This window comes from Brassica rapa, chromosome A05, assembly GCF_000309985.2.
Source record: "Brassica rapa cultivar Chiifu-401-42 chromosome A05, CAAS_Brap_v3.01, whole genome shotgun sequence".
NCBI classification, from domain to species: Eukaryota; Viridiplantae; Streptophyta; class Magnoliopsida; order Brassicales; family Brassicaceae; genus Brassica; species Brassica rapa.
The window spans coordinates 18,472,321-18,485,009 of NC_024799.2; the positions used below are offsets into that span (position 1 = coordinate 18,472,321).

At 32.4% G+C, this 12,689-nt stretch overlaps 1 protein-coding gene across 2 annotated transcripts; it reads left to right on the plus strand.

Annotated features, from left to right (window-relative positions):
- The first annotated feature begins 10,790 nt into the window (after positions 1-10,790).
- On the plus strand, positions 10,791-12,525 carry LOC103869027 (FCS-Like Zinc finger 8). 2 transcript variants are annotated; one of them, XM_009147066.3, is made up of 3 exons: positions 10,791-11,287; positions 11,380-12,125; positions 12,249-12,525. In XM_009147066.3, exons 2-3 carry the CDS (start codon positions 11,389-11,391, stop codon positions 12,316-12,318), a joined length of 807 nt encoding a protein of 268 aa, XP_009145314.1. In that variant the 5' UTR covers positions 10,791-11,287; positions 11,380-11,388; the 3' UTR covers positions 12,319-12,525. The 2 variants fall into 2 exon arrangements, with proteins under 2 accessions (XP_009145314.1, XP_009145313.1); XM_009147065.3 differs by having other exon boundaries at positions 10,797-11,287; positions 11,383-12,125.
- Positions 12,526-12,689: the final 164 nt, after the last annotated feature.

Genomic DNA, 12,689 nt, shown 5'->3' on the forward strand with positions numbered 1-12,689 from the left:
TAAAAATACTAAAAAAAAGAAGAGAAGAAAGATGCTTGAATCACATTTGGCGAGACTTACGTAAGTCTCGACCACATGAGTTCCAAATATCTTCTTCTCTTCTTTTTTTTTCCAAATTTTCTAAATTGGTGAAAAGCGGGACTTGCTACTTCCTCATAGTATAAAAACTAGAAAAAAAGAAAAAAAGAAAGATACTGGAATTATATGTGGCGAGACTTAAGTCTCACCCACATAAATTCTAATATCTTCTTTTCTTCTTTTTTTTTCAAATATTTCTAATTTGAAAAGTATTTTGGGAGTTTGTGTGTGTGGTTTGAGAAGGAAAGTTGTGGGTATTTATAGAAAATAAAGGCTCGCTAATTCCTCGTAACTGGTTAACTCGTTAATTCCACGTAACCCTTTTCGTCGTAAAAACGTCGTTAACAAAAACGCGGGCCTTTGTATTTCGTCGCTATTTCGTCGTAACTGAAAACGCGGGCCTCTGTAATTCCTCGTAAGTTTACGAGGAATTTACGAGGACAAGTAATCTTATATATATCCCGAGCGAGCTCGCTCCGTCTTTCCTCTCTACTTCCTCTCCACTTCCTCCCTAATTCGTAGCAATGGTAAGTCTCTCTAATTCCTCTCTAGTTTGATTAGTTTAGGATAGATTAGGTGGTTAGTATAGGGAATTTAGATAGGTTTACGGATCTTATGTTATTTAGTGTTGATTAGGTGGATAATGTTGGGAAGTATATGTTCACGAAAATTTAAAAAATTAAATTTTTTTCTCAGGTTCGAAAAGGTAGACTTACTGCCCATTACAGAGAGATGTTCGGTGAGCCGGGTAGTCGTTTAGACCCGTCGTCTTCTTCAGCTCCCGGTTCTTCGGGTCAGGAGACTGTCCCCGAGACTCAGTACACTCAGAGAGTCATTGGATCTCCTTCTTCTAGTGCACCATCGGTTCTTCACGTGCCTCCCCAGATGCCTCCTCCTCCTGTGCCTCCTACGATGCCGGCACCTCCGATGCCCGCGGCCGAGATTCATCCCGATTTGATGGTGCCTCCGAGTGCTCCTTACTCGCAGTACACCGTAGAGGACATTCTCCGTCTGCCAGGCAGAGAAGGTTTACCAGTCATCGACCCCGACCGACCGGACGGAACTTTATGGTATGTTTCATTATTTTTTTATTCTTTTTAAATTCTTTTATAACTTTAAAAAATAATTTATATTTTAAATTTGTATTTTTCAGGTGGGGGATTGACAATGTCTTGCATCGGACGTAACCGATACGATAAAAGGTTACTTCTCCATGGCACATCCGAACTGGAAAATGACGCCCCACTACGTCAGAAAGACGTGGTTCAAAATTTACGCTGTAAGTTCTATTAATTAAATATATATCTTTAAATTTTTTTATTATTTATATATATTTTTTTTTCTGAAAAACTAATTATAAATTATTTTTTCCAACAGCAAAAATATAATTGGGCCTTGGGGATCACTGAGAGGGTGAGAAAGAAGTTTGAAGCGAAGGCGAAAGTTCGCTTGTTGGACACGGTCTCCAACTGGAAGGGTGACTGGATCGTGAAGGGGTATGAGCGTGGCAAACCCGCTGAGCTCACCACGGATGTCTGGGATGGCCTCATCCGATATTGGCGTCTTCCTGATTCCATTAGAATCGCCCAGTCTTACTCTAACTCCCGTAACACAGTCGATGAGCACGGGAACGGGCCGATGCTTCACACTACGGGCCAAAAACCCCACGCCGGTGTCCGTTTGGAAATGGTAATTAAAAATTTAATTATATTAAATTTTTAGTATATTTTTATATATATTCTAATTAACAACTTTCTTAAATGTTTTTTTAGGCCAAAGAGACGGGATCCCGTCTCTTATGCAACTTTACGAGAGGACCCACAAGAACAAGGCGGGCCGATTTATAGATGGCAAGTCCGAGCAAATCTACAACGATTTGGCTGCTCGGGTTGAAGAACGCCAGACCCAGCTGACCCAACAGTCCACCGATGGATTACCCGTCACCTTATCCACACCTGAAGTGGATAAGCTTTACGAGGAGGTAAATTTTCTAAAATTTTAATTTTTTTAAATATTCATTTAATTTAACTTTAAATTTTTACTAACAAAATTTATTTTTTGTTTTTAAGGTTGTCCCTAAAAAAAAGGGACGGACGTTGGGGATTGGTTCCGTCAACGATGTTCCGAGAGCGACATCGTCTTATGTTCAGCGACGGGATGAGGAAGTCTCTCAGCTGCGTAGGGAGTCCGAAGAGCTGCGTAGAGAGTCTACTCAGCTGCGTATAGAGTCTACTCAGCTGCGATCTCGTATGGGTGGACTCGAGGGCTTCTTGGACGTTGTAGCGGCCACAAATCCGGAATGGGCGACTTTGTTGAGGACCATGCGACAACAAAATCCTATCCCAGGCCAGTCACCGACCGACGACTCACATGCCGAGGCGGATGTTCAGGCGAGGAGTGATGAATTCTACGAGGCGATTAATTAACGACCACCCTTAGTTCTTTTTAATTTCGGTTATTGTATTATGAATTCAAAACTTATTTATATATAAAATATTTTGGTTTTGATTTTTTTAGAATTTTAATTTTATTAATAATTTAAATAATTTAAATTATATTTATAATTATAATTTTTTATATTTCTATAAAATAATGAAACGAAGTAAATTCGTAGCTAATTTTGCGGCTTCTTTACGTGGAAGCTTAACGTGGTTTTTACGAGGAAACATTTACATGGAAATAACGTGGAAATCTATCAAGGTTTTTACGTTTTCTTTACGTGGAAAGCTCTCAAGGTATTTACGTTAATTTTACGAGTATTTATTTACGTGGGTTTTACGAGGAAAGCTTTTCGTGGTATTTACGAGGAAACTTAGCGACGTCCTTACGTGGAATCTTTACGTGGTCTTTACGACGAAATATCCTCCTTCGCTTTTACGACGAAATTATTTCCTCGCTAACTTACGACGAATTAGCGAGGATATATGCGTTACGACAAACGTATAACGACGAAACGAGTTTTCTCGCTAATTCGTCGTAACACTGCTTTTACGACGAAGTAACGAGGAAAACTGCCCTCGTAAAACTTGTGTTTTCTTGTAGTGAACGTAGAGGAAGAGTAGCCTAATGGGCCTCAAAGCTTATTTGGAATGAAAGCCCATTTAGCTGAATAACGTAGATAAGAAATGAAATCTGAAAATGTTAAAGTGCCACGTGTCACTGTTAGCCCCATGCTCTGTGCTGAGGTGGAGGGCTGAGGTGAGAGACAACTCTCCTTTATTATTATAGATAGATTAAGTTATTTATCAGTGTGTGACAATATCCCACAAAAGAGACGAGCCAGCGATGAAAGCAAAAGGAATCAGTTAAGATTGTGAAATATATTCAGTACGTATGATCGTATCTCATTCCATTCCGATGCTGATCAGTGACCAAGTCCACCCACACCCATGCTAACAAAACCACCATCATCACCGAAAAGGTACAATAAATCATTACATAAAGAAAATTTTCGATCATAGATAATTTGATTTACAAAATTAACTAAAAGTTCTAGTGATCATCGTCTGGATGTGTTCCCCGTTGACAAAACTACATGCGTCTTTCTTCGAGTTAGTTACTCCTTTTTTCTCGTTACGATTTGGTTTGATTTTATTACAAATTCCGTAAATCGACTTACGTTATGAAACTTATATTTTGTATCAATGAAATAATTATCGAAACATATTATAATGTGACGGTGAGAACAAACTGTATACCCATTTCTAGTCATGATGTGATTCTCAAGTTCAATAATAACAAAATATATGCAGCTTTAAATAAAAATTAACATGTACGTAGTTAGTTAGATAGTATGAAGCCATCTCAAATCAAAAGCCTTGTAAACTTGAATTAGATTTGGTAAAGAAGAAGCATTTAATTTCTACATTTTAAATTAATGTTTTTGTAGGAAAATATAATGGGTACAAAAAATCAGAGAAGATTATATATAAATTAGTTTAGATTTTATTTATCAACATTTTATTGGAAATTCATCAGAAGACAAGTCATAGATTTGTTATAATAGGAAAAATACTGATTAGTTTCTCAACCATAATTTTATACAAAATGAAATTAAATAAATTGATTTAATTTCTACATTTCCGTTTTTGAGAAACGTCGGCATGAAATCCTCTTTCCCTACTTTTTACTATGTATGATTCCTCCATAACTTATAAACAAACACCTAATCAAGATTGAGTAAGAAGTACATTACATCTATTTTAATTCATTTATAAACTCAAGCTAAAAAAAAAGAAAAGAAACCCATACAAAGGGGTGTTTTTCAAAACCAACCCATATTTTCAAGTCAAACCCAAAACCAACCCTTTTTTTTTTGTCCATACTATTCATCAATAAAATTTCCATATTATCCTTATGTTTTTGAATTATTCACAAAATTACCATTTTTATTTATTTTTTTATTAATTTCGAAATTAACAAAAAACCAAATACACCCTAACCATTTCTTCTTATTTACAAAAATGCCATCATCATCAATTTTTCCAACCACCATGAACCACCATTTTTGAGCTCTAAAGCTCTAGAATTCAATTTTCAACCACTTTTTTTTCTCATTCTAACCCAAAAAACTTCATTTCCTCTCATCTCCTCTACATTTCCATCTAAAAAACTCTCATAACTATCATTTTCATAATCACAAACTTCATATTTTCGAGTTTCTTCATTAGTGAATCGTTAAAGATGCTTCTTTTTGCTCATATTTGGAGTTTGGACGGTTGAAAAGGTTGGAAACGAGCTTTACACATGAAAAAGGTAACTATTTACATGGTTTTCGTTCTTTTTCAGATCTGTGTCGCGACGGTAGACTGTTTTGTATGTCTACGCCTCCGTAGAGACTTACGATGCAGTCTATTTGTCAACGCACGGGTTAGTTTTGCAATTGACCAGACAATTTTTTTTTCTAACGCAGACTTCCCCAGTAGTCTCGTCTTTACCTTTGACAACAAAAATAAAACTTTCGTAGACTTACTAAGACGTCTACCTAAAAGAGGTTAGTTTTTCATTTGACCGAACTTTTGACTTTTCAAAATAGACTTCAACGGAAGTCTACAAAATGTAGACTGCCAACGAAGTCTATAAAAGGTCAGTTTTGCATTTGACCAAAACTTTGACTTCGTGGAATAGGTTAGTTTTGTGTTTGACCAAAAAGTTTAAAAAGCAATCAAAAATTTATTAAATTGTAGACTTCATATGCAGTCTTCTTATCTTAAAAAAAAAATGTAGACTGCGTATAAAGTCTACTTTTTTATTTTGGTCAAATGCAAAACCAACCCGTCGGATTTGAGAGTAGACTTCACAAGAAGTCTACACACCCGTAGACGTTCATTTTAATCTACTGATTTGAAGTCAAACTTGGTCAATTGCAAAACTAACCTCTTTCAAAAAAATTCAAACATGTAGACTGCATATGAAGTCTAGTTCTGAAAGTCAAATCTTGGATGAATTCTGGTCAATTGCAAAAAGTAACATTTTTAAATTGTAGACTGAAATGAAAGTCTACATGTACAAAATCACAACTTTTATTCAACTATAGAAAGCAACCCGTAAAATGGTCAATTGCAAAAACCAACCCAAAGAGTAGACCTATTTGACAGTCTACGTCTGTAAACTGAAAAGAACGTCTACATCTTCAGAGACTGAATATTAAGTCTGCATAGAAAAATCTATAAAAATGTGAATTTGTGTATTATTCATTAATTTTTTTCTAGTTTTTTTGTTTGACAGTGTGTGTTAGTTAATCCTAATGGGTTTGAGTGATTTTGAAAAGAATTTTTTTTATAATTATGAAGGTATAATTCATTTAATTTGACAATGTTGTTAGCTAATAATTGTAGACGTATTTGTAAGTCTTCGTTTATAGTTTTGCTAATAAGGCTGAACTTGTTTCAAAGCTGAAGTCGGTGACTGTGGAATATAAATTTACATTCTCAGCATATAAGACAACGAAAACTCTGTATGTGGCTAAGTGTCGTGTTCAAGGATGTGGTTGGAAACTTAGAGCGAGTGTGAAGAATGGGCCAAAGACATTTTGGGTGACAAAATATTCGAAAAGGATGAAGAATCGGAAAGGTTGAAGAATGTTCCTTGTGCATGATGGCTGTACACATGGTAAACTTCTTGAAATGACACAAGAAGATTATGATCTGGACAGAAGATGGTGCTAACCTATTCCTTACCAAACATCATTTAAAACAAATGACTCCGAATAGGCAAATACTCCTCTTATGCATGTTACGAATAATCGACAAGTACGGAACTTGATCGAGTTATCTAAGACACACTTTGTACGCTTTGTGTATCAAGCCTGCGCCAAATACACTAAATTTTTTGGATTGACTATATTTTAGATAATAAGTGTAGACGTTTTTGTAAATCTACAAATGTAGACTGCAGTTGAAGTCTACGTCGTAAATTCTATTAAAAGTGTATTTGTGTATTATTCATCATATTTTTTCATGATTTAATTATTTTACAGTGTATGTTAGTAAAATTTTAATGGTCTTGGATGAATTTCACAATTTAATGTGTTATAATTATACACTTGATACTTATTGCAAATTGTTTTGATTAGTGTTATTCTTGAAAATATTTGGGAAAATTTTGTATAGATTTTCTTCTTCTCACATGTGTGTTAGTTTTTATTTTAGCTTATGGTGGTTTTACTTGTTTGGTTGGTTAGATCTTGTGAAAAAATTAATATCTAACAAAAAATTAATAATATCATACAAGTGAAAACAACTAAAAATGAATACAATGTTTATAGATTATGCATTAAAAAATTATTTAAAAATTAATATTTTATTATGAAAGTTATTACAGAGCAATATATTAAAAAGTATTCTTGAGTATGTTTGATTTTTCATAATCTTGATGCTTCAAATAAAGTCTTGGAAAAAGTACCTGCAAAATAAGATAGAGTTATGAGAAAAACATAAGATAAAAAATGAAATCATATTTTAGTAGACTTTTTATTAAGTCTACGTAAAGTTATTGTTTAGTGGACTTTAGTTGAAGTCTACACTAATGGAAAATTTTCATATCTAAAAGTGTGCATTTAGAAAATTTGAAAATACTTTGTTCTGGAAAATATTTCAAAAATGGTTTTTTGTCATCCTTGTAACAAAGCAAAAAGATAATGTATGAATCTATAAATTTAGTTCATTATAAACACAAAATATCTTATAATGAATATATGGAAAGCTTACATTTTTGGGAAGATGATTTGAAAACATTAGAAGAGAATACCTGCAAAATAAAATAGAATTATGAAAAATAAGATAAAAATTAAAATCATATTTGAGTAAACTTCTAATGAAATATGCTTAAAAGTCAAGGCTAGTAGACTTCGTTTGAAGTCTACCAGCCGTAAGTTTTAAGTAGATTTCAAATGAAGTCTACTCTATAAAAAAAAATAGATCTGAAAAATAAATACATTAAAAATATGAAATAAGTTTAAATCTAAAAAACTTTTAAAAATATGATTTAGTAGACAAAATAGTTATAAATTAAAGACATATTAATATGAATTTTAATATGTAACTTTATTTGAATATAAATACTAGAACACATATTTTAAATCTATAAATGTAAACCTTACATTTCTAGGAGGAGAAGAGAACAACTATGGAAGAAAATACCTGCAAAATAAGATAAAATTATTAAAAATCATAGAAAAAAAATTAAAGTCATATTTTTGTAGACTTCCAATGAAGTATGCTTAAACTTTGTGGTTTAGTAAACTTCATATGAAGTCTGCAAGCTTTAGTAAACTTCTTTAGAAGTCTACACTGTCTGATAATTTTCAGATCTGAAAAAATCTATATATTTTGAAATGTGAAAATAATTTTAAATCTGAAAATACTTTACATAATAGAATTTATAAGGTAAACTAGTAGCAAATTAATGTAGAGAGCTTGATCTATAAATTTATTTGAATATAAACATGTAAATACATATTTAAAATCTATTAATCTAAAACTTACATTTTTAGAGGAGATGATGAAATCCATGAGTGATATTACCTACCAAAAAAAGATAATATTGTGAGAAATAAACATAAAAATACACATTTAAAAGCTATAGATCTAAAACATACATTTTTTAAAGGAGAAGATGAAAACCATGAATCATAATATCTAAAATGACAAGATAATATTGTGAGAAAGACTTGAGAAAATTTTAGAGAGAAAGAAGATAATGAGAGAGATTTGGAAACAATTGAGAGAATTTTAGAGAGAAGAGAGAAAATTTTAGAGAGAAGGGAGAGAGTTTTAAAAACTTGTGCAGCCACTTTAGAGAGAGATTGTATAAATTTTGTTTATATAGGGAGACAAAAATGTAACTAGGTTAAAATTTACGATGCTGTAGACTTCGTTTGAAGTCTACTAAAATTAAAATTTTGGAGTAGATCTTACTATAACATAGTAGACCTTTTTGGAAGTCTACTATAATAATTTAATTATTGTTATTTATTCTTTATTATTTTAGTAATTTTAATATATGATTTATTAAATTTATTTCTTTATTTTTTAATAGTTATAGTATATGATTTCATTTTTTTATTCGTAAGGAACTTAACTTAGTTTAAATATAATAATTTTTTGTAAAACAAATTGAAAAATATAGACTGAAAAAGACGTCTTCAGATAAATAGACTTTATTGTAGGTCTACGAAACCCTAAACCACAAATCTCAAACCCTAAATGTTTTGCTTGATAATCAAAAAGTCTCATTTATACAAAATATAAACTACTAAACATTAATATGCAGATTTAAGTTAATAAAACAAAAAAAAAACAAAATCTAAAATCTAACCCTATGAAATCAACTACTAAAAGACATAACATGTTAGAACCTTTTGTTTCTAAACTATGAACATAATCTAACACATGATAACCAAATTAGTATATATTCTTCAAAATTGTTCGATTATATGAAATTTTAATTTATTTATTTCATATTATCCATTATATTGATGATTAGTTAAAAATATCACAATAATTATTTTTATACATTTTCAAAATTAAATTATTAGATCAAATTAGAGTGTAGACTACAAAACAAGTCTATAAAATAGACTTCGTAGGAAGTCTATATATATGTAGACTTCTTTTATTACATGTAGACTTCCAAAGGATAGAAACGTAAAATACATTTCTGTTTTTTGTTTGGTTATAAGGGTTAAATAGTACTTTCATTACTCCTTTAGGTTGGTTTTACAATTGACTGAAAGTGGGGTACACTTTTACATTTGACTTGAATATTTGGGTTAGTTTTAGCAAATGTCCCCATACAAAGTGGCCGAATAGTAGCTTTTCAGGATCTTTCTGGTCTTAGTGCGTTTGAATTTGATTTCCACTAAGAACAAAGTCGCTTTGTTAGCGCTATTTGGAGTTTTAAGCTTAAGCAAGCCCAAACACTAAACTCGTGAACGGTTTGCGCAAAACTGTTTCGGCTTTGAAGCTTGACGACCGGATTATAGAGATAAAACAACTTTGGAAAATTCTAATTTTAAAGGTTGTAATTACTTTTCTTTTAAAGGTTTACTTGTATACTTCATATCTTTCTTTTGTTTGTTAATCATATGTATATTATTATGTTATCGCTAGGAACTAAAGGTTTATGATATTCCAATTGATGAATTAGTTGTAACTAGCAATATGCATTGCACGGAAGCTTCATCGGACGTCTGCTTCCCGCTTCGGAACCGGAATCGGAATCGGAACCTTGTGGAAGCTTGCGGAATCTCGCTTCCAAAACGTTTCTAAAATATTCTATTTAAAAACCTGTTGGAAGCTTACGATTCCGTTTTGGAATCACGCTTCCGTTTAAAAAAAATACAATGTATATCAATAAAATATAAAACCATATTTTTATTCTATATAAAATAAAATAAAATTAATAGCAATGAATATTGAGTTATAAATATACAAATATCAAAAATAATATTATAAATTATCTTTACGAAGTATTGAGTTATGAATATTGATTTTTTATTAAAGATATAGTACATATTGAAATATATTGTGTCAATTTTTTATGAAGTACTAAAAATAATTAATATAATATTTTTTTTAAACTTAATTTATGTGTATTTTTACAGTTTTAATATAAAATCATTTCAAAAATATTATAAATGAATAAATGCTTTATTTCAAATTTAAATCATATAATTTTTAGTCCTAATTTTTTTAAAACTTTATATATATATATATGGATATATATGGATACACGCTTCCAACACGTACCCGCTTTCTAATATTTTAAAAAATCTCGCTTCTGCGCTTTTTTACGCTTCCGTTTCCACGTACCCGCATCCGTTTCTATGTAAGGAAGAATGCAACACGAGAATTTCCAAACGTCTTTTTTTTATTAAATTACTAAAGTTTCCTTTTTATATAAATAAACAGAAAAGAATATGGAAAGAAAACTAAAAGAAAAATCCAAAAAAATAATAAAATCCAAAAGGGTCAGTAGAAAACGACGTGAGTGGTTCCTTGGCACACCAGAAAGCAAGAAAAAATCCTAAATTAATAAAGAATAAAAGCCAAAAATAATAATGCAGTTATTTTTTAAAAGAAATAATGAAACGAGTTTGAGAAGTTCCACTGATGGAGTTAAAGCTTTAAGTGGTTTTCTTCACCCACTGATTTCCACAGTACTGGACATCTCTTTCTCTATATATATATACATAATATTCCTTTACACATACTTATACTATTAATTAAATACAGATATATTATCAGTTTCATACAGGCGTTAGTGTGTCTTTTTACTCTTTACTTTAGTGCTCTGTTTCTGCAATGCAACTTCATGACGAATTTTGAGGATATGGAAGAGAATCAGTGGGGTTGGTTTGTTTTTGTTTTTGTTTTTGTTCTCTCATAGGTCATTGAAACTATAACCCACTAAGTCCCAACAAATTAAAAAATATCAATTTTCTTTGATATTATTATTTTTGTTTGTTTCTTCTTCTTACTTCAATCTCAAGCAGAACGTTTTATGTTACATTAAAAGTGCTAGAAAGTCGGGAGTAAATAATAAGGCTCTCCCTTCTTTTCAGTTACTTTCATTTCTTTTTCTTATTTGTTTTGTTTTTTCTCTTCAAACTTTAATTTATTTTCTCAATCATGGAGGCAACCGAACTCCATCACTTTTATTTTCTCTGAAAGTTTCCACAAAGTCTGAAACTTTTCTGATCTTTGAGGTTAGTTTCATGTTCTTTCTCGTGTTGTCTCAATTTTGCAAATAACGAAGAGACTGTAGCTTAATGTTTTCATTTTCTTTTGCGTGATTGAGCAGTGAGTTATGCTGAAGAAGAGATCAAGAAGCAAGCAAGCTTCGTTGATGGCGGATACCAACCAGAAACAGAGTAAACCAACGCCGTTTCCACGGCTCTTCACAGCTTTCAGCAGCTTTAAAAGCTTCACTGAAAACGACGCCGTGGCGAGTCCCACCTCCATCCTCGACACAAAACCTTTCACCGTTTTGAAAAACCCTTTTGGATCCGATTACCCGAAACCCCACGAACCCGAGACCCGGCTCAAGCTCGAACACAAAAGAATCGGACTCGCTATTGTCGATTCTCTCGTCCAAGAAGAAAACCAAGAACCCGGGTTCTCCCGACCAAGATCCGGGACAATTCTATTCGGGTCTCAGCTCCGGATCCGGGTCCCGGACCCTCCACGTTCTTCTTCGGATTTTGGGATCAAAACGAAAAATCATCCGGTCTCCCCTCCGCCGGAAGAGATGAAGAAAACGGTTTCCGGGTCGGGTCTTGCGTCGCCCCGTATCTTCACCGGCTATTTCTCGACCAGCGATATGGAACTATCGGAAGACTACACGTGCGTTACGTGTCACGGGCCTAACCCGAGAACGATCCACATATTCGATAACTGTATCGTTGAGAGCCAACCCGGTGTCGTTTTCTTCAGGAGCTCCGACCCGCTTAACGAATCGGATTGTTTACCATCCGACAGCTTTCTCAGTACCTGTTGTAACTGTAAGAAGAATCTTGGACCTCGTGATGACATTTTCATGTACAGGTAAACTTCATATTTCTTTACACTTTAACCATATACAAGAAATGAATTTAAGCTATATGATATTTTATGTAATTGAATTTTGAATAGCTAATTAACAAATTTTGTGGTGATTTAATTTTGCAGGGGAGATAGAGCCTTCTGTAGCAGCGAATGCAGGTCACTGGAGATGATGTCGGAGGAAAATGACATTTAATGAAATAAGCTTATTGAGATAATTTAAAAATGTTATGATCATGACTAAAATAAATAAAACGTTCTAGTATTAAGAAAATGAACATGTTAGATATAAATTTTGTTTAATTGCTTTTTGTTTGCTCGGGGCAGAGATGGTGTCTATATCTATGTGTATTATTATTATGTGTCTACATGCATAATCATATGCATATTTTGCTTTAGACCATCTCCAATGTATTTTGCTATTTTCACCTCTAAAATAGAGGAACTCTATAATAGAGGTGAGATATGCTCCAATGTATTCTCCTAAAATAGCAATCTCTAAAATATAGAGTAAAAAATAGAGGAATGCTATTTCTTCCTATATAAATAGAGGAAAAAATAGAGATT

Bases quoted from the DNA above. Each gene is read 5' to 3' on its own strand.
- LOC103869027 (XM_009147066.3), top strand. From the start codon at position 11,389: ATGCTGAAGAAGAGATCAAGAAGCAAGCAAGCTTCGTTGATGGCGGAT. The intron at 12,126-12,248 runs GTAAACTTCATA...TTAATTTTGCAG, and splicing joins GATGACATTTTCATGTACAG to GGGAGATAGAGCCTTCTGTA.